Source organism: Oreochromis aureus, linkage group 22 (assembly GCF_013358895.1).
Source record: "Oreochromis aureus strain Israel breed Guangdong linkage group 22, ZZ_aureus, whole genome shotgun sequence".
In the NCBI taxonomy this organism is placed as follows: domain Eukaryota; kingdom Metazoa; phylum Chordata; class Actinopteri; order Cichliformes; family Cichlidae; genus Oreochromis; species Oreochromis aureus.
This window is the reverse complement of record NC_052962.1, coordinates 19,531,395-19,552,117: the sequence shown is the minus strand read 5'-3', so window position 1 is coordinate 19,552,117 and position 20,723 is coordinate 19,531,395. Positions and strand designations below refer to the sequence as shown.

At 40.3% G+C, this 20,723-nt stretch overlaps 2 protein-coding genes and 1 non-coding gene across 5 annotated transcripts in view; 2 read left to right on the top strand and 1 right to left on the bottom strand.

The window, feature by feature from the left end:
* Window positions 1–2,301, top strand: part of necab1 (N-terminal EF-hand calcium binding protein 1) — a 43,440-nt gene extending 41,139 nt beyond the window's left edge. Inside the window, exons 12-13 of the mRNA XM_031750171.2 lie at window positions 980–1,071; window positions 1,561–2,301. Coding sequence (XP_031606031.2) covers window positions 980–1,071; window positions 1,561–1,589 — 121 coding nt within the window. The 3' untranslated portion in view covers window positions 1,590–2,301. The remainder of the gene's footprint in view (window positions 1–979; window positions 1,072–1,560) is intronic.
* Window positions 861–932, bottom strand: trnah-gug. Its single transcript has one exon. It is a non-coding gene; the product is annotated as a tRNA-His (tRNA).
* Window positions 2,302–12,109: 9,808 nt separating the features above from the next.
* LOC120435465 (Na(+)/H(+) exchanger beta-like) lies at window positions 12,110–16,099 on the top strand. 3 transcript variants are annotated; one of them, XM_039605148.1, is made up of 5 exons: window positions 12,110–12,184; window positions 13,825–14,282; window positions 14,787–15,037; window positions 15,262–15,276; window positions 15,971–16,099. In XM_039605148.1, the coding sequence occupies exons 2-5, from the start codon at window positions 13,893–13,895 to the stop codon at window positions 15,972–15,974; spliced, it is 660 nt and encodes a 219-aa protein (XP_039461082.1). In that variant the 5' UTR covers window positions 12,110–12,184; window positions 13,825–13,892; the 3' UTR covers window positions 15,975–16,099. The 3 variants fall into 3 exon arrangements, with proteins under 3 accessions (XP_039461082.1, XP_039461080.1, XP_039461083.1); XM_039605146.1 differs by having other exon boundaries at window positions 15,262–15,321; XM_039605149.1 differs by lacking the exon at window positions 15,262–15,276.
* The last annotated feature ends 4,624 nt before the right edge of the window (window positions 16,100–20,723 follow it).

Here is a 20,723-nt window from a genome sequence, read left to right as displayed (position 1 = left end):
TGACCAAAACAATCATAAACCAACGGGTGAAGGAATACACATTTCTCCCTAGCAACCAGTGGTTGCCAGGTCTCTAAGCGAGTGTGACTGATGCCTTATTCACTTGACCCAATCATGTAGTTTGTGGTTATGTATCCACAAAACTTCAATAGATGTCTGTAAGAAAATGACCCCAATGCTCACTTGATTTCCTCAGTAAACACTTTCCTAGTTTCTGATCTCAGTTGTTAGTCTCTCGGGTTTTTTTTATTGCAGCCTGTTCAGCTTTTTCATTTTCTAACTTATGGACACATTTCCATTGCTGGAAAAACAATCCACTTTTATGGATTTTATGAATAAACTTTTATGACTGTTTATGTCTAAATTTTATTTTACCATGTTTATTATATATACATATATTTTTTTAAATGTTTTTTTATGCTATTGTTCACGTGTTATTGTAAGGTGATCTTGAGGGTCTGAAAGGCGCCTATAAATAAAATATATTATTATTATTATTATTATTATTATTATCACTGTGGGTATGTCAATTTTTATATACAGTCTATAGATGTACTGCCATGAACATTTAGCCAATGAGAAGTGTTCAGCTCTGCAAGTCCTGCCCCTAAAGATCATGAACTTTCAGGAAGTGAATCAGGTTGAGCAAATTTTAAGGAATTGTTGGTATGGCAGTTTTTTTAGTTGCTTTTGTGTACATGCTTACATATTTCTGTTTTTGTTTTTTTGTTTAAAGAATTTTAATTTATTGACTTTTAATAGCAAATAATTTGTAAAACTAGTGTTACGCAAACAGTTGAACTCAAAATCAATATCAGAATTATTCATTTATTTACTAGAAAGAAATTATGTAGAAAACCTGCCGTGACCCGGATTTGAACCGGGGTTGCTGCGGCCACAACGCAGAGTACTAACCACTATACGATCACGGCCACTCTGACCTGAAACCATCTTTGAGTTTTTCTTTTCTACTCTTCAGTCACCTACAGACCAACTACAGTAAAACCTTCCAGAGGGGGAACGTGGACTTCCTGGAAACTCCTGAGTCCATTACCACCATGTTGGTTCCTGGTAAGAACATCCACAGCATCAACAGTGAACTGTCTGACATCAACAGGAAAAAGATTAAGACTGATTCAGGCAGCTTTTACTGGGGCTGCCGTTAATCATAAAAAGAATCCTCTCCAGGCAAACAATCGATTTTTTAAAATTCAAATCAGGGCTCTGCAGTGTTTGAAGCTATTTAAAGGTCATGCTGAGAGAGCTCTGCTTTGAGATTTCACCCGACAAATGTGATTAAGCATCAGAGAAATGAGATTGGTTAAGAGCTTGACACTGGGAAATCAACAACGACTCAGTCTACTTGTCTGCACAGTGACTTTTTCTTGGTTAAACGTGGCACATGGAGTCAATTTGCTCTCCTGGAATAATGTAATGGTTAATATTTTAGCATGTGATTTTTATGGTTATTTTGTGTTTTTATTTCTCTTCTGTAATTCTATCTTTAAAAGTGTCACTTTCTGCATCTAGTCAGTTATTTTTGTTTTGTCTCCACTGCAGCCTCCTGGTGGGTCCTCAACAACAACTGAACGCGGACACACACTTCTCTTTACTGATGGGTACAAACAAACAGCAACTGGCCAACACATCTGGAAGTCCACAGCAGGAGCAACAATGCCGCCCTACCCCACACACACACACACACACACACACGATGAACACATTTTGTGAAGTCATGGTGATTAGTATCTATTTTATGACCTCCATGTTCCTTCATAGTTTGGTGGTAGCTCAAATAGCCCACGCGTGTTTGTTTACGTTCCTCGGCCATCCTAAAAGCAACAACCTCAGTAGACAGTGATCAATCTGATTATCTCATCGCAGTGTTTGACATGACATCATCTATAGTCCAGAGTAGTTCATGAGAGGTGTGTGTGTGTGTGTGTGTTTGTATAGGTTAATTTGTGAGGACCAGCGTGTAAAGTTTTTGTCCCCATTGTTGGTTTTAGGGTTTTCAGTTGATTTGGGTGAGGGGCTGGGAAGTCTGTTAAAGAATGTCCTCACAGATAGCCATACAAGTATATAGGTGTGTGTGTGTGTGTGTGTTTGTATGACATGTGTGTGAGACGAGTGTGTGACGTGTGTGTATGCATCTGTGTGAGTGACTGAGAGCGACTAATTGATGAAATTGTATCAACTGTAGCAGCTCTGGAGAGCTCATTAAACCATAATACTGTTGTTTCAGCATTTATTGAGTTAAAATGTGATAAAAGCATTAAATAAAGACGATATTATTGTGTATTTGTGGGCTTCTTTTTCTCATTCTGTGAGTGGAAATGATTTCATCTCTCTCTTCGTTTGTTTCATATTTGTCTCTCGTCATGATATCTTAAATATGACAAATCAGCCTTTTTCTTTGTTTATATTTTATGATTATGATTATAAAAATAAAATAATTTTTATGATTATGTAAACGTGATATTTCGTGCACAAGCGTCAATTGGGAGCCTTGTTTAATATCTAAATTAATTCACTTAAAAAATAAAACAGGGTCATGTGAAGGAGACCAAAGCAAACACATTTAAAGCCTAACACACACTGACTGAAGCCTTGCATTTTATATCCATATATATACTTAGCTAAGCAAACTGCACCACTGTGTGGACAGATAGGAGTGCTGCAGCTAGGAGCCACTGCTACTAATTCTTTTTCTTTCACACCCAAACAAGAAAAGCAACATTAATCACATGACATAAAACAAAACAAAATAACAATAATAATAACAATAATAATATCAATAGAAAATTTCTGCAAGAGTAGACAAAAATCAACCTAATGATTTTCGTTAAAACTACATTGAAATATTTTGAAAATGCCAAAATGTTGTTTGTTTGATGTTGTTTACTTGTTTATGTTTTAGTGGTGGAGAAATTTATGGGACTGAGGTCAGAGATAGTGTGTTATGATATTTTAAACAGCTGCAGGAATCTCTTCCTCAAAAATCTCCTTTTAGGTTTTTTTCTGCACTTCCATAATTTGCTACTGACTGCGAATTAAGTCATCTGTGTGTAATGCGATCTGTACTTACACCAAAGCTTTAATGCTCAGAAATCAGAACTGTTGACCTTGGGCAGTTTGCTAAGAATCTGTGTCATCAATTTCACCACAATGTTTAGGCCAACTAATCACAGTTTCTCTGGACAAGGTTCCAAGGATTGTGTCCCATCAGCATGGTTTCGTAAAGGAGATTGGTAGTAGCTGCTCCACCATAGGAACAGTATGACCTTCAGCACATAATGAACACCACACTCACTTAACAAAAATACATTTATTAAAACAATTTTAAACAACAACCCTTTTCTTTTAGTGTCTTTCCACTCATTGTTTCCAAAAAAAACTTTCAAGGTCCTTTGTCCAAAAAAGACACGTGAGCTCAAGGAAAAGTAAAGTGCATCTTCTGAGCCCTTCAATTTGTTCCTACCGCTCTGTTGGAACGGTGTAGTATCCAGTAACAGCATCCAGCTAGCAGAAGCATCCACCTGCAGCAACGACCATCTACCAGGGAGGATGGTTCAGTCGAGTCATCAGATGAGGATTGTCCTAAAGTGGTTCATCCAGCAGGAACAGACTACCACAGGAAAGAAAAAACAGCCTACACACAAGCGTGCAGGGAAATTAACCAAAGCATATTCATGACTTCCAGTATCACTAACTCAGCGTCAATGTCACTAACTCAGTGTCAATGTCACTAACGGCTCATCTAGCAGTCTTACCATCATAAAAATACAGACTTGTTCATGTAAAAATATAAACAGAAAAAATAAAAGCTATTCAACAAATTTTCTTAGACATGAATAAATCAACTCAGTAATTGTCCTTGTATTGGCCGCCATATTAAGATGGTAGCCAGGCTTATCCGCTAGCTTGTAACAGTCAGCCTGCTAATAACCTCATTCACAGATTCTACAACATTTAGCTTTCTTCCTTAACAAAACATCGCAGTGGTGGATTTGACATCTTGCTGCAGCATAATAAGGCACATAAAATTCAATTTGAACATGTGCTGCAAGCTAACTCGCCAGAGGAGTTCATGTGATGGCAAATGCCTGTCGGATTCGGCTCAGCTTCAAGTGCATACCGCTACATGACTTCTCGCTCTAACAACACATTAAACCATCAGTTTCAAGTACAAATATCTTGTAAACGTATCCATGGCGACTCATGTTAAATGTACCCAAGTTTCCAGCTCGCAGGGCACACGAAACAGCATGCGCCTCATCAGATCGACAGGAGGAAAAGGAAATTCTACAGCTGCTGGACAAGGCGGCCGCTATGCTCATGGCATGTGTGTTCAATGACTGCCAAATGATCAGAAATCTCATATTTCAGAAAATAACCTGGGTTACATGTGCATTTTTTTCTCTTCTCCTCGATGGACTCCTTTATTTGTCTAAGAGGTCCTTACAAGGAGAACTTTTCCTGTTGCTGTTTGGATCTTTGAGTCTCCAGATCTTCCTGGGCCTTGATCACTCCTACTTTCAAACTTCAACTTGCCTCTCTCTGTTTAGCCAGGAGATGTAACGTATCCTCCTTCCGTAGGTGTTTCTCTCCTTCAAGTTTGGTTTGAATTTGGGACAACTCTGCTGCACTAAGAACTACTCGGTTTGGGTTTTCTTTTCTCTCTCAACGGTGAGAGCTTCTTTCAGTTGCTCAATTTTTATTGAGGCATGTGTGTACATACTCTCTTTGTTATAAACCGCTACAGGAAGGACTGACCTTGCTTTTTCTGCCTCTACTTTTGCAGTTTCAAGTAGTGTTTTCAATTGCTCTTTGTCCTTTAGCAAATCAGTCTTTTCTGGCTCTCTGGCTACGTTCACAGCTAAGCAGGTTTTTTTACGAGGTCATACTGACACACAAACACACTTTATCTAACCATACAACAGTTATACCAAATCCAGATAGTGATATTCTAAACACATAAAGAAAATGTGAGGATAAACTAGAATTTTTCCATAACATCCCACCCTTCGATTATTTTATTTAATCATACAAAAATCACCAAAAGTAAAGGTGTAATTCAACACCAATAACATCAACAACATTGCATACTTAGAGAAGTTCACTATGTGCATCATTCCAGTGTTATAGGTAAAATGTTACATTTCCCAAAGAAAGCTATCAGATTACACAGAAATATCAAACAGCATTAATTGTTTGGAACCCCATGTTCCTCCACAATTATTCTTCTTTACAACCTGCTCCCTATCTCTACACAAGTTACATTTTTATAGCGGTTATGTTGTTAGGTTTGTGAATTTGCATAGACTTGTATTGTTTATTTAGACAATCTTCGTAAAAAGTGCCCGTAAACTACCTTGTATGGTGGGTCCCGCGGTTTTTCATTGCCACTTACATACAGCTAATTTTGATTTTTCCCAATTAACTTTTTTGTGATATGTTATAAGGACCAAAGAGCAAACGGCAGTCTTCATAAAAATTAGAGGAGAAAACGATCATTTCTTCAACGGGGTAAAAAATTCAGCCACTGTGGGATGGAGGTACAAGAATAAATCAATTTACACATATTAATCTGAATACGTTTTCAATAACCCAATAACACGGTATTCCTCTTGTGTTCTGCTGTGAAAACTTTTGGATTTAGGGATTATCATAGTTGTCATGGTTTTCTCTCTTATTTTTTGTGTGTGATCAGGACAATTCTCGAGAAGATGGGCCAGTAGGGGAAAGTCCCCCCCTTGCAGGCCAAAAAGAAATGGGACAACTTAAAAAAAAAAGATACAAAGTATGTGTGTTGTCAAGAAGATAATTTTTAAGAACAAAATTTAATAAATGTACATTTACTAAAAGTTGTGTTGTTTTTGTCTGTCATTTCTGATTTCCTCTGGCTTTAGGATTGCAAGTATCCAAGGTCAGGAGAGGAAGTCAGTGGGAAGCCCACTGCTGCTACTTGGCCCTGGTCTGGCCTCATGGATGAGGTGATAGGACAGAGGCCTTTTTAACATGTATGAACATTAATCCAACTTTGACCAGTTTTAAATTGATATTTATTAAATAAATAACAATAAAACAAGAATATTTCTAAAACATGAATATTAGCTAAAGAAGGAAAAATATATTCAAATATTTACAATTTCTCACACAGGATTAACCTAAGTGTCCTGTTCCTGGACCGTTTTTTAAATATATCTATCTAGCTGCACACTCCACAGAGGCCCAGAGTTACTGTTAATATCAAAAATGTAATGCTGTCTTATGAGATTTTAACATAAGACTGTGAGTGCAATTTATCTAAAACTGTTTAAATCTTCCGAGCCCTCTACAGCCTGGTAACATGGAAACTTTAAAAACAGCAGCAGAATGTTTCAGTAGTGTAGTCTAATTTGTTCTTTTCATTTAATGATAGAGTCCATATTTTATCAACAGCTACATTCACCCTGGAGAGAAACTAGTGAGGGAGACCATAAGGACCAAGCTGGGTTTCCTGGGTCCAGAGGTTTGGAGAAACTTCTTCCCTTTCTTTCATCACAGCTGTCCTGTGCCAGAAGTTCCGTTGACCCACTAAGAGAGGCTTCATTTAAGAAACAACAGGAACACTGAAGCTCATGGCATTGATCAAGCAGGACTCATGATCTTCACCATCAGCTCCCTCACAGGGAAATCTTCAGCACTCCTCCGTAGCCCCGCCCCAGAAGATGGATAAACCCAGCATTTCATGAACACTGTGATGGAGACCTTTGGTTTGTGTAATGTTATAAATACTCGGATACTCCCCAGAGGCTCCAGACATTTACATAAAGATATTATATTCAGTCCTGTAGAAAGTTATATATTTAAAAATATATGATCCTCTCAGGTTACTCTGGTATGAATAACTCTGAATCACTTTATAGTAAATAACACACCATCTGCAAAAAACTGAAAGAATTCCAGATGACAAGTTTGTAGTTCAACATACATACAAGTGACGACCTTTGACTTTCATCAGGTTTTATTTAATTGTGTTAGAGAAAATCTCATATGCTCTTCATGCAGCTCAAGTTTTTAAAACAGAAGCTGTGCAGGTCTGAGATCAGCAGCTTTGTGAAACACCAAACTGAGGTCCTGTTAATGCTGATATATAGTGACACAGTTACATGAGTGATTAATCCTTTTGTTTTTTTGTCTTTAACTTTATCAATAAAACAGCTGCAGCTTTCACTACAGCACATGTGGTACTTTAACCTTTGTACTGTTTTCATCAGTTCATTTTGCAGTTAACATGTGAACATGTTGGATGATCTGTCTGCTGTCACTGGGTGGTGCTGAGGTCTGAATCTGAGGGCAGAATCTGAGGGCAGCTCCTGTAATCACAAAGAGAACAGAACCATCAAACTCAGATATAAATTGAATCCCTCAAAATTGAAATAAAGCTGATTCTTCTGAAAACATGCTGTTGTTTGCACATATTTAATATTCAGTTCTGCACAGGAGCTGAAGCAGGATGCAGCCTGTTGTTTTTACAGTATAATACTTGTAATAAAAGTACAGTAACAGTAATTAGTGGCTGAGTAGCCCGGGGCGTTTCTCTTGATTTCTTTAGTCAGGGTAAATTCATTCACCTGCACAGATTAGCTAAACGAACCCTGACAACCGAGTGCTCATTTTAGCTAGCTAGGTCTTAGGAGCTAGCTAAGGACGGTAGTTACGGATTAGCTTACAAACACGTTTAACTTACCGAAAAAGTGCAGCGGGGCCTCGGGTCCTTCTGTCGGGTAGTCCAGTTTACTGAAGAACACCTCAGGCTGTCAGGTTAAAACGGTCGTGTTTTCGTAGCGTAAACGCTGGCCCTCCTCTCAGAGCCTACGCTCTATCTGCTATTCCCGAACAGAGATACGCAAGTTTCTCCGTGACTGCAGCTGCCAGTCAAAGCTGTTATGATGACGTTTCACCCCAATTTAACATCACCGCGGTAGGAATTAGAATCAAACTTATGGGAAAGGAGACCCCTTGGGCATCAATCAGCCTGATGAGAACTATTGATAACAAAAGAAAGAATCTTTGGAAAAAAATTATCTGAGGATAATAAATTTATTTTAATCTGACCCCAGTCCCATCCGCTAACATGGAGGAGGCGGGGTTTATGACCTATACTGCAGCCAGACACCAGGGGGCGATAGAGACATTCTGGCTTCATTTTTGGGGTGCTGTCGCGTCGTCCATGTTTTCTACAGTCAGTGATCCAAACCGATATCATGGCCAGCAGCTTTTACGGCTGTGGCTCCAGCAAACATCAGCTGATACTAGAAAGTGATATTAAATAAATTCTAACAACAGCTTATCAAGCTTCAACGTGGTACTGTTTTTTAGTGCGACTGGTTTCCTCTTTCTGGCGCAAAGTGGGCGATAAACAAAAGAAGCAGTGTTGGGGAGTAACAGAATACATATGTACCGCTGTTCCGGCTTTAAAATACAAAATATGAGTAACTGTATTCCGTTACAGTTACCATATAAAAAGTTGGTATTCAAAATATAGTTACTTTGTTGAAATAAAGGGATTACACAGCGGTCTTTTGCTGTTTTATATGTTAGGCTATGCCCTCTCTATTTTTGGTAATTCCACGCCAGTGGAAACCCAAACAGAACACTCATTAATTAAAAGACTCAAATGCCTGTGTCTCAATCTAGCGTCTCATAATGAAGTGAAGAAATATTTTTTTTAATTATTTAATAAGAAGACAGAGTGTTACAGGCATCCCCCTAAAGAATGTAGCTTCATGGGCAGTGTAGTCCGTGCTGCAGGGAGAATGGACTACCATACCCATTATGTGTCTGTGAGCAAGGGAGGGAGGAAAAGGAGAGTTGAAAAGTACAAGCTGTCAACGAGCCGAAACAGGAGATGGAAGCATGTAAATATAATAATAACCACTGCTGCCAAAAAGAGTGCCTGACGATCCCAGTTGTAAGTAAGCTATTAAGACTCGACTGTACACTGTCTTTCTCTGAAACAATAAGTTCCATTGGAGCAGCCTTTCAACTCCTCTCTCTGTGTCTCGCTAGCAAAGTTGACCCAGACAACAAAGTAAAGCTGGTTTTTGGCTATGAGCCCGACACCGAACCCGATGTATTAGCCAGAGGTACCTTACAACGGTTTAGAGCCCCGGACCTGTTTTATATATGTGCGGAATAGTTTTCTATATGAGATCGTAAAAAATCATGATAATATATTAAGTAATCCAAAGTATTCAGAATACGTTACTCTCATTGACGACTAATGTAACGGAATACGTTACAAAATACATTTTCTGGCATTTATTTTGTAATCTGTAGTGGAATAAATTTTAAAAGTAACCTTCCCAACACAAACAAGAGAGAAAAACCGATCAGCTGATCATTGATCAGTTTCATGATTGAAAAAGCAACAGTAGAGGGAGGGGGAGAGAAGAGGCGGCCGTGTGTAACCGGGCCATAAATTACATATTGTTATAGTTACACAAAAAAATCTGTTCTAGACCACAAATTTTACTTGCCAGTTTATACCTGACTTTTAGGACCTTCAAGCCTGTAGTTATGTTCTTTATCAGTTGAAGCCCCTCCTCATTGTTCTTCTTCTTTGGTGCAACCCATAAATACAGTGTACCCCTTTGGCCTCTCCCCTTTTCTACGATTCCTCTGCGGGAGAGGTGGGTGTCATTTCTTTCCAGACACTGTACAACACTCATATAATGTATATTTATCCACTCTGATGTTTCTGAATGTGATTTTAATTCAATTATTGTCATCATTGTGCCTGTTTTCGTTAGATGCTAGAAATGTGTAGTATGTGTGTGCCACAAATGTGTTTTAGGCGCCATTAATGCTATCATGCTTGGGGGTATTTTGGTGGGTTGAGCTAACCCACTGTTTGTATTTGGTCGTACGAGCTGAAGCAAACAAGTTATTTACTTGGTAGTGATGTGTCGGTCGCGAACGAAATGGCTCTTAGAGCCGCATCTTTGACTTGAACGACGCGAGCCGGCTCCTTATCGCGAGCCGTGGGTTTTTTTTCCTTCTCTCACCCTCTCTCTCTCTCGCACTTTTTTCCCGCTTCACTCCGCAGCCTTGTGCTTTGCGCTGGGCAGAGGGGGGAGGGGCGGTAGTTACACTCGCAGTAGCACAGGAACAGAGCCAGAGGGAGAGAGAAAGGGAGCCAGGGACAACAACGTCACATTAGGGCTACGTCCACACGTACACGGGTATTTTTGAAAACGGAGATTTTCCGTTTTCGTTTTAAATAATAATCCCGTCCACACGTAAACGCAGACATGAAGGTAAACGCTGCTAGGAACATGCCAAAACAACAGGTGGCGATATATTCCTAACCGTGTAGAAATGTTGGCCAATCAGAAGTCTAGAAGCCTCGGTAGGAAATAGTAAACAAAGATGGGGCATAGAAGCAGGATCGAGTCGTATGTGTGGAGGGACAGTAACTGTGTGTGTATATGTAAGCATTTAAACACTGCAGAGAGTACAATTAACTGTAACAGTATTGTAGAAATTCATTTCACCGAAACAATAACGTGGCGCACAGTGTGACGTCAAAAAAGGCGCACACCTTTGACACTATGTTTTCTCCGTTTTCCTCGTCCACACTTAAATGCAAAAACGGAGTTTTCGAAAATATCCACCCTGGCAGGCGTTTTTAGAAATCTCCGTTTTCAGTGACCAAAAACGCCGTTTACGTGTGGACGAAAGGTGCAAACGCATAGAAAAATCTGCGTTTTCAAAAATACCCGGGTATAGTAATCATCCACAACTATTTTCAGTTGCGGATGATAAAGGATTCAGAAAGTTTATTCATGCAGGCCTGTATGACAGAAAATGTGCATCTTCTTTTTGTTTTCATATTTTAATTCATATTTAATTGTGTTGTGGTTTGCAGTGTTCTATGTTGTTTCACTTTAAATATGTTTAAAAGGAAAAAGCTGAAAATTTAAATAGTTAAAAGTTGAACTGTGACTAGTTGGTTTTTGTATTATATGATTTATTTATTACATTTTATGTGGAGTGAATAAAGAAAAGTATATTTACGGTGGCCCCTAGAGACAAAGCACGTACAAACTCCAAAACACGTAAAAACTCCCAAACACATACAAAACACAACAGAAGTGCTCCAGAATGCTAGGCGAAGTGTTGAGCTTTTGTTACCTAGTGGCTACACAAGCCAGGAAGTACCAACGACCGGATTTGGTGTGTGGTAGTAACAGGTAAATGAACATTTTTTTAAAAATTATTTGAATATATATGAGTGCTTGTGTATAAATACACAAAATTAAATTACACATATGCTTTCAATTGTGTAATTTAAGTGATCTAGGGTCAGCGGTCCCCGGGCCTCGGACCGGTATCGGTCCGTGAGTCGTTTGGTACCGGGCCGCGAGAGTTGAGGCTCAGGTGTGAAATGTATGGTTTTCAGGGTTTTTATCGGTTTTCAGCGTTATTTTGTTATCGTTTTTATCGTTAACTCGGTTTTCCTGGGTCTTTTCACGTGTGTTATGAATAAATCTTCTTTTTTTCGGTACCGGTACTAGTTTTATTTTGTTGTATTTATCCGCGACACCATAAAGGCCGGTCCGTCAACATATTGTCGGGCATAAACCGGTCCGTGGCACAAAAAAGGTTGGGGACCGCTGATCTAGGTAGCTCTGTTTTGGAAGTTCAGTTAACGCTAGAAATGTGTTTTGGAGTTTGTACGTGCTTTGTCTCTAGGGGCCACCACATAGATTTATATATAAACATATATAAATAAAACCACTTTTTTTTTACATTAGTAATTCCTTTTGTGCATAATTTTATATTATTGTTAATAATAAATTAATTAAAGCAACAAAACAACCTGAAGATCCGGTTTGGAGCCGAAAGAACTGGCTCTTTTTAGTGAGCCGAGCCGAAAGAGCCGGTTCTCTAAAAAGAGCCTGAAATCCCATCACTATTACTTGGAGGTCTGATTTCGGATTTTGTGTTGGTGTTTGTTTTTTACTGCCCGATGGCCAGTCCAGCGATGTGTACAGCCTTCTTACTGGTTTTTGTTGCATCAGTCAGCGTCACCCAATTAACTTGTGTTTCTCCAACAGTTTCAATAGCGGGTGTTTATCCCCCCCTCCCCTCTGCACGTGCCAGGTTAGGGCTTGCCAAAGTTTTTGATTGGGTTAGTACCTTGTAGTGGTTGTTACTGTTCTCGTGTCAGGCGCTTAGTAGATTACTCGTGCTATTAACAGCAGCCAATAGTTTTTTCTCCCCAGGACATAGCTTACATATTACTGTAATGTTCTTGTCTGCTTGTTTCAGAAAAGTGAAGAGACGGGAATATGTCCATTTCATAAAACAGCCACTCGCTTCAGCCGAGTCTGACATCTTCCGCTTTAGAATACGACTATGCAGCAAACTGGTGCGAAATGACGTGCAGCTGCACTACAGGGATGTTAAAGCGGCAGAGTTTACTTCTACGTTTAGAAGACAAATTATTGAAATTAAATAATGATATTCAGCGAGTTTAATTATTTTACAATGTAACGCAAGTACATTGTAAGTAACTGTAATTAAAATACCTAAAAATGAACAGTAATTAGTTAGTCTACTTTTTCAGTGGAAAAGTAATTTAATTACAGTAACGCGTTACACCCAACACTGCTCCATGGCCGTTTCTCTGATTCTCTCCTTGAGTCCCAGCGCTACCTTAAGTGCCTACTTCCTTTTTATCCAGCTTCATAACTCGTCTCCAAATATTAACTTAATTCTTCCAGTACTTGTATGGCCTGGCTTCATCAAGCTTTGGTGGTACTTTATAGTTGGAAACCATCCTCTGTTACCATTCGTAAACTCAAAAGACACAACGTCGTAGTCTCAGAAAAAGTTATTTAATAATAATAATAACAATACATTTTATTCGAGGGCGCCTTTCTAAAACCCAAGGTCACCTGACAAAGAGAAAAGATATCAATAAAACAGTACATTAAAATAGATTCTAATATATTAAAATGCAAAAAAAATGCAAAAAAACAGTGAAGCTGTTGAAGAATTGGGGTAATATGGTCTCTTAAGGATTACGAGTTATGATGTCACGGGGAGTGCAGGTTTTGGGGGCTATTGTATTTACAGTAAAAGAAATAAACATATGATCAGATTGGGGTACCAAATGGGCTTTACAGTGCGTGGGGGTAATGCCAGAACAGTAGACCAAATCCAAGATATGACCTGTAGAATGAGTAGAAAATGTTTTGTATTGTAGAAGCGCAAACAAGAAGTAAAATCTCTGGAAAAAGGGATTTTATCATTGTCCACATGGATATTAAAGTCACCAACAATTATCACATTTGGGGAAAGTACTGAGAAATTTAAGGGATGCGAGCTCCTTTAGTCTTGCGATATGACAGAAGATTAAATTGTAATAAGAAGTTGACAACATAATAAAAGTGCTGAATGTCACAGCTGATTTCTCATGCAATGGGGTTGACATGTTTGAGTTTGTTTCTTCAGTGTAATCTCTGTAAGGCAGAAAACGGTAAGGTAAATTTTAGGGAGTGTCCACAAAAACTGTTTCGTTGTTTGTTTTTACTCATCCTTTAACCAATAAACCACGACAAAGCATTTTATTCGCTTAATATCCATTTGCTTGTATTTTACACATGGAACTGCGTTTGTTTTGTAGTTGACAGTGAGCACAGGTGGTCTATACTATAAATACAAACCTTCTGCTGCTCTGTGCCAATAGTCATAACTCATATCATGCCCTTGTTCATGTTTGCTGTTTCCTTACATGATATTGTCTCTTCTTTTGTTTCCATCCAGGGTTCCAGCGGCTTCCACATTTATCTACCCATGTGCCTGATAGGTGCCTTTTTATTGTGGTGGGCTTGATGTTCGGGGGACTCTTTATGGCCGGTGGACAGGAAGTCCCACAAATCCTCCATAAATTATTCTTTCTCTGCCTGCTTCCACCCATCGTCTTAGATGCTGGCTACTTCCTGCCCATCGAACCCTTACTAGAGAACCTGGGCAGAGTTCTGTTATTTGGCTTTGTGGGTTCCATTTGGAATGCCCTCTTTGTTGGGGGCATTCTTTATGGAGTGTGTAAGATTGGCACAGGCAGTACTGTACTTACCAACACAGGTCTACTGCAGTGCCTGCTCTTTGGATCCATCACATCAGCAGTGGATTCTGCTGCTGTATTTGAGAAGATCCAAATGAAAGAAATCTTGCACATCCTGCTGTTCGGCGAGTCAATCCTGAGCGATGCTGTAGCTGTGGTGAGTGAACGAACTGGAGTCTAAGTAGCACACCAGACTGATATATATGTATGAGAAGCAGACATTTTTCTGGCTAAAGTGACACTGGCACAAGTCAAAAATATATACCACACTCACACATTGTGCATGCTTATTTTTTTTCCAACCTATGTAACCATACTAATCTTGACATTTAAATAATGTGATATACTTTGTGAACTGTGGTCTTGGATTTCTGATTTGCTGTAATATTTGCATTTTAATTCATACAATATGTAACCAGCCCAGAGTTCAAATTTATTTTCATTATATTTCATGAAAAAAGTGCTTCACAGTGAGCAATACATTCTGTGCTTATCCCTTGACTGGATTTTAACTGCACCCTGACTGGTTGATTAAGACATTAGTTCATGTCCTTATCACCTGCCAGTCTCCTGTTTCTTAAACTATTTGACTAATATTCATTAGTTCGTATCTTTTTTTGTAATTCAGTTTTTCTTCCCTCTTTCACTTTCCCTCTCATAGGTATTGTATCGTCTTTATCAGGAATTTTATGTTACTGCCTCAGTGACATTCCTGAAGATCTTCCTGGGAGTCATCGCTTTCAGTTTAGCTGGACTGGGTGGCATCCTAGTTGGATCTTGCTACGGCATCCTCACTGCCTACACCACACGCTTCACCTCCAATACGGGCATCGTTGAGCCTCTTGTGGTTTTTTCGTATTGGAACATGGCCTACCTGTCAGCTGAGATGTTCAACCTCTCTGGCATCATTGCGTAAGTTTGTCCAAGTCAGCTATATAACAGCCCACAGAGACACCAAAGAAATAACACATTTTCAGATTGTGTTCTACATACAGAGTAGGGCTGGGCGATATGGACTAAAATCCATATTGCAGTATAATTTGAAGCATGTGTGGTAACGATATATATTGCGCTATATTCTTTTCTTCTGTGTGTGTGTGTGTGTGTGTGTGTGTGTGTGTATGTATATATATCAGGCCTAGGTGGCACTGGTGCGTCTAACATTTTTTTCTTTGGTGCACCAGCACAAAACTTAGGTGCGCCCTAATTTTTCAACCGCATTGCTTAAAACATGTGTTTTACATGTGCGCTTTTTAAAATTACTGTCCATACAGACAATATTGATTTGTAAATGATTAACTAACTCCTCCGTGCCTGCTTCATACTCTGGGGGGGAGGGCTATGGCTCCCCACACCCTTTAGCAGATCGTTACATGGAGAAACCTTTTGAACTAAACCGTGCTCACACACACAGATGTACACACGGGTCCTTGCTTACACAAACTATATCTACCTTGGCTGCTACCTTAAAGTATATTGTGCACTGTCGGTCCTGCGTGCTGCTCAATAACACTTAATATTTAGTATTTACTGTTACTTATACTTTGAGGGGATAGGTTAATTGGATAATCCAAATTGCCACTAGGTGTGAATGTGTGAGTGAATGTGAGTGCGAATGGTTGTCTGTCCCTGTGTGTTAGCCCTGCGACAGACTGGCGACCTGTCCAGGGTGTACCCCGCCTCTCGCCCTATGACAGCTGGGATAGGCTCCAGCGCCCCCCGCGACCCTGAAAAGGATAAGCGGAAGTGAATGGATGGATGGATGGATGTTACTTATACGTATCTAGGTTGTTCTCTCTATGTTGTCTTATTCTCTTGTTGTTTTTCCTTTTCTTCTTTTAACAGGTGATCCAACGGATTTTCTCTGTATCTTCTTTTACTGTTTACTGTATGTATCTACCCGTGTGACACATCGACAGCACAACTGATCAGTTGAGCTGACTTCTCATCTGATCAGTTGTGCTGTCTTGGTCCCCCCCCAAAAAAGTAGTCAAGTAAGTTCCAATACACAGTGGATCAAAAATTAAAAGGAGTGCCGATCAAATGGACCAATACGGCAAGGCCATGATGATCCATTTGGCAAAATAAATCCATTGGGTATCCTTGTTGGTCTTCAGACAACTATTCTGATGGCTAAAGAACCCAATGGGACAGGCAAAAAAAAGAAAAAAAGAAAAAGGAGTGCCACTGCACAGTGTCTCCCCCCTCAGCAGAAAAGAGCCAGCCCCATCCCTCAGCCCAGCCACACATCCACCATAGGTGAGATATATGAGAGAGAGCGAGATGTGGATATGTATATACTAGTGCTGTCAGCATTTATTTTATATATCTATATATAGATATACACATACATATATGTATGTGTATGTGTATATATATGTATATATGTGTATATGTATATATGTGTGTGTGTGTGTGTGTGTGTGTGTGTGTGTGTATTTGTGTATATATATTTCTTGTGTCATTACCAAAGAATATTTCCTAATAGTCATACTACTTAATGCCTGTGTGTTGGGTTTTTTTAATATATTATATATATTTATATTAGAGAGTGAGTGTGTTTGGACACACCTTCTCATTTAATGGTTCTTGATGGTTTTCTTCTTCATGACTATTTACATTGTAGATTCTCACTGAAAGAATCAAAACTATGAATGAACACATGGAATTTTGTAGTAAACAAAGAAAGTGTGAAAGAACTCAAAACTTGTTTATATTATTGAGTCTTCAAAATAGCCACCCTTTGCTTTGATTACTGCTTTGCACACTCTTGGCATTCTCTCGATGAGCTTCATGAGGTCGTCACCTGAAATGGTTTTCCAACAGTCTTGAAGGAGTTCCCAGAGTTGCTGAGCACTTGTTGGCCCTTTTGCTTTCACTCTAAGGTCCATTCCTTCCAAAATCGTCTGGATTGGGTTTAGGTCAGGTGACTGTGGAGGCCAGGCGATCTGACAACACAGCACACCATCACTGTCAAGAGAATATTGTATAATATGATCAGCTATATGAAATGTATCTTTTTATCTCATTATTAAGGACATGTCTAAGTGACTTTTCACCTAGTAACTTGTGTGCAGCTACTAACCGCTTCCTGTCTTCAGAGAACAGAGAAGTGAAACCTCAGCTCTTTTAGAAGAACATGCAAATGTAGTGAAGGGGAAAAACCCGCGGCTCTAAATGACGTTGTTACCTTTGTACACACACACACACACACACACACACAAAACATCTTGTATAAATAAAGGACGCGGACAGTCGTGGGGTGCAGTTCGTGCGTTCCATGACTGCCCCTCGCGAGTGAAAAATTTCTGCAGTGTTGTGTTTTCTGACTCAGCCGTCTCAGCTGAAGAACGGCAGGGTGATTTAAAGAAATCCCCTGTCAATCACTCTCCTTCTCCCTCCCTTATGCTGGGCTTACACTGTGCGATTTTTGGCCCATTTTGAGCCGATTTTTGAGTCGTGCGACCGTTTTGGTGATCGGCCCGAGTTTGGCCTTCATCGTGCGTCGTGCATTGTGTAGTATACGTGGGGTAACGAGAAGCGATTAACACCTCACGACCAGCTCCCGATCATCAATCGCTTGGTCGGGAGGATTTCAAACCTGTTTGAAATCCTCCCGACCGTCATGAGGGTGTCACCGCAGCCGCTCACACTGCACACGCGCAAACACATAAACGTCGGTGAAAAAGACGGAGTAGCACAGTGTGTGTGTTCTGGACACAAGCGATGGAGGCACTTGTAGAACTTTGGAAAGCTCATCCGAGCCTTTTCGATGTGGCCTCACAAAATTATCACGACCACAACAACCGTGAAAATAGTTGGATTTACACCGCTTCTCAATCACAGCTGCCTGACCAATGTTTTTCATTAGCAATTTAGCAAAGTTGATGGTGGTGGTGTGCGTGTCTGTGTGAGTGAAAGAGAGAGAGGGAGAGCGAGCGACAGATTTTCTGTTATAACCTTCATTTTTGTGGACGCACAGTGTGAGCACTCAGGTCGCATCAGAGCATCGGGCCGTATAGTGTGAGACCCTGCATCATGACCTACGAACTTCTAACCCCTGCGAGTCAATCGTACAGTTTGAGCAGGAGCTGAATCGCGCCACTGAAAAAATCGCACAGTGTATGCCCAGCTTTACACAGCCTGGAGGTGTGTTTGGGGTCATTGTGCTGTTGAAAAATTGTCTGCTGTGTCTGGACCAAAGATCTCATTTTGGACTCATCAGACCAAAGCACAGATTTCCACTGGTTGTGTTTCTGGGCCCAAACAAATTTCTTCTGCTTGTTGCTTTTCCTCAGTAGTGGTTTCTTAGCAGCTATTTGACCATAAAGGTCTGATTCACACAGTCTGCTCTGAACAGTTGATGTAGAGATGTGTCTGCTACTGGAACTCTGTGTGGCATTTATCTGGGCTCTGATCTGAGTGGATGTTAACTTGCGATTTCTGTGGCTGGTGACTTGGATGAGTTTATCCTCAGCAGCAGAGGTGTTTGGATGCCTGGGTCGTTGACCCAGGGTTTTGAGTTTTATTATATTATTTATCATTTCTAGTCTTTGGTTTCTTTGTTAGAGTTCTGTCTTATGGTTTATGTCTCTGTGTAATCCTTAGTTGCTGTCTCCCCTGTCTGCTATTTCCCCGTGTCCAGTCAGTGGGCGTTTATCAATATGCGTACTTGTGCGTACTTGCGTTCTCGTGTACTCGTGATACGTCATCAGTCGGAGACCAAGTACTGTTCCAATTCGAAGTACGCATCACGCCGAGAACGCGAAAAAGTCCCGGATGTGTTCTCGATCCGCCCATTTTATCGAGCATGCATCGGTGTAGACTTGGGACAGCTATATATCCCAGAATGCATTTCGTCCAAAACTCAACAGCGGACTCCCGGCACATCGCCCCCCCCCGCTCGCGGTCTTCTCACTACTCAGGTTAAAGAAACCCCAGCAGCTGTCTATAGTATTGAGTGTCCACTAGAATAGAAATAAAAGCGTTCTAACATCTCACCTGCTTGTTTTTATTAAGGTATGTACACGTATGTACATGTACACTATTTTTATTAATAGAGGTTTCACTACTGAGGTTAAAAATGATATATAAGTCACGTAGATCACTTCTAAATGTTAATGTTTGGTTTATTTCAGTGTGTTATTTGTTCCTGAGTAAACCGGTTTGGCTGTGATTAAAGTTAAGCTTCATAACATGTTACTCACAGTTACATTAAGAGGGACGGCAGTAAAACTCCGGACCTGTGACATCATCACGCACGCTGGTGTTCCGACTGTACAAATCACGAGTCCGTGCTCGCGTGCGTGAGAGAATTGAGAAAGCGGCCAAGCGAGTCCGTGCTCTCGCGTTCTCGGCGGTACGTACTCCCGTGCGTTCTCGGCGGTGCGTACTCACCGAAACACGCGAGCGCATCGCGCATTTGGGCATTGATAAACGGCCACTGTCTGTGTCTGCCCTGGTCCCACATCTCTGTTCCCTCTGTAGTGCTTGCCTGTGAGTCTGTGTCTGTAAGTTCAGTCTGTGTTATGTTTCCTGTTTTACTTTGAAAGTCCGTGTCTCATTTAAATGCGTCTGGTTGTGCTTCCTTTGTTTCATTAGGCCTGATTTGCCCCAGCTGTGTTTCCCTCCTGTTGCCCATTCCCTGATTGCTCCCTCCATGTATTTAAGCCCTGTGTTTCAGTTTGTCTGGTTCACGATCTACCCTTATCTAGCTGTGTGTTCTGTTGGCGTAAGTTCACCTTGGGGTCTCAGTTTTGTTACCTTTTTTTGAGTTCAGCATTAAAGCTGTTTTGAGTTCACCTTTTGCCTCTGAGCGTCTGCACTTTGGGTCCACCATTCCTGCCTGCACACAGCCTTCACATAACAAGAGGTGATTCTTGCTCTTCCTTCTTGAGAGGCCTCATGCTTGGTTTTATACGATTTTTGGAGGTGTTGGGGGTGGGCGGTAGAAACGGTATACAGTAGAAACGATATAAATTTGGCCAACAGTAGAGATTTTGACTATACCGCTCTACCGTGATAGCGCATGTTGATGGTGTCATCAAGCCACGGCTGTTTTGGTTGAAAGTATTGCAGCGGCTGCAAACAACATCATCTGCAAATGATGCCAGGCGACAGTAATAGCAAAGAGACAAAGCACTTTTGGAATATGGGAAAAGCCAACAACTGCGCTTCCTCCACTTCCCTACCATTGATTTATTAATGTTCTCTCGCAGCTGCTCTATTCCCATGTTGTTGCAGTATATTAATGACTAACCTCATATTGTGGATGGATTATCTCAGCTACTTGTTTTTGTGGTACCCTGGCTTTCATTCAAAATTTGTTTATCGTGACCACCTACTAGGGCTGCCACAAACAATTATTTTGATAGTTGACTAGTCACTGATTATTTTTGCAATTAGACCAGCGGTCCCCAACCTTTTTTGTGCCACGGACCGGTTTATGCCCGACAATATTTTCACGGACCGGCCTTTAAGGTGTCGCGGATAAATACAACAAAATAAAACTAGTACCGGTACCGAAAAAAAGAAGATTTATTCATAACACATGTGAAAAGACCCAGGAAAACCAAGTTAACAATAAAAACGATAACAG

Coding starts and splice junctions, on each gene's coding strand:
- LOC120435465 (XM_039605146.1), top strand. CDS start 13,893: ATGTTCGGGGGACTCTTTATGGCCGGTGGACAGGAAGTCCCACAAATC. Junction 14,283..14,786: donor TGAGCGATGCTGTAGCTGTG/GTGAGTGAACGA, acceptor TCCCTCTCATAG/GTATTGTATCGTCTTTATCA. Junction 15,038..15,261: donor AACCTCTCTGGCATCATTGC/GTAAGTTTGTCC, acceptor TATATATATCAG/GCCTAGGTGGCACTGGTGCG.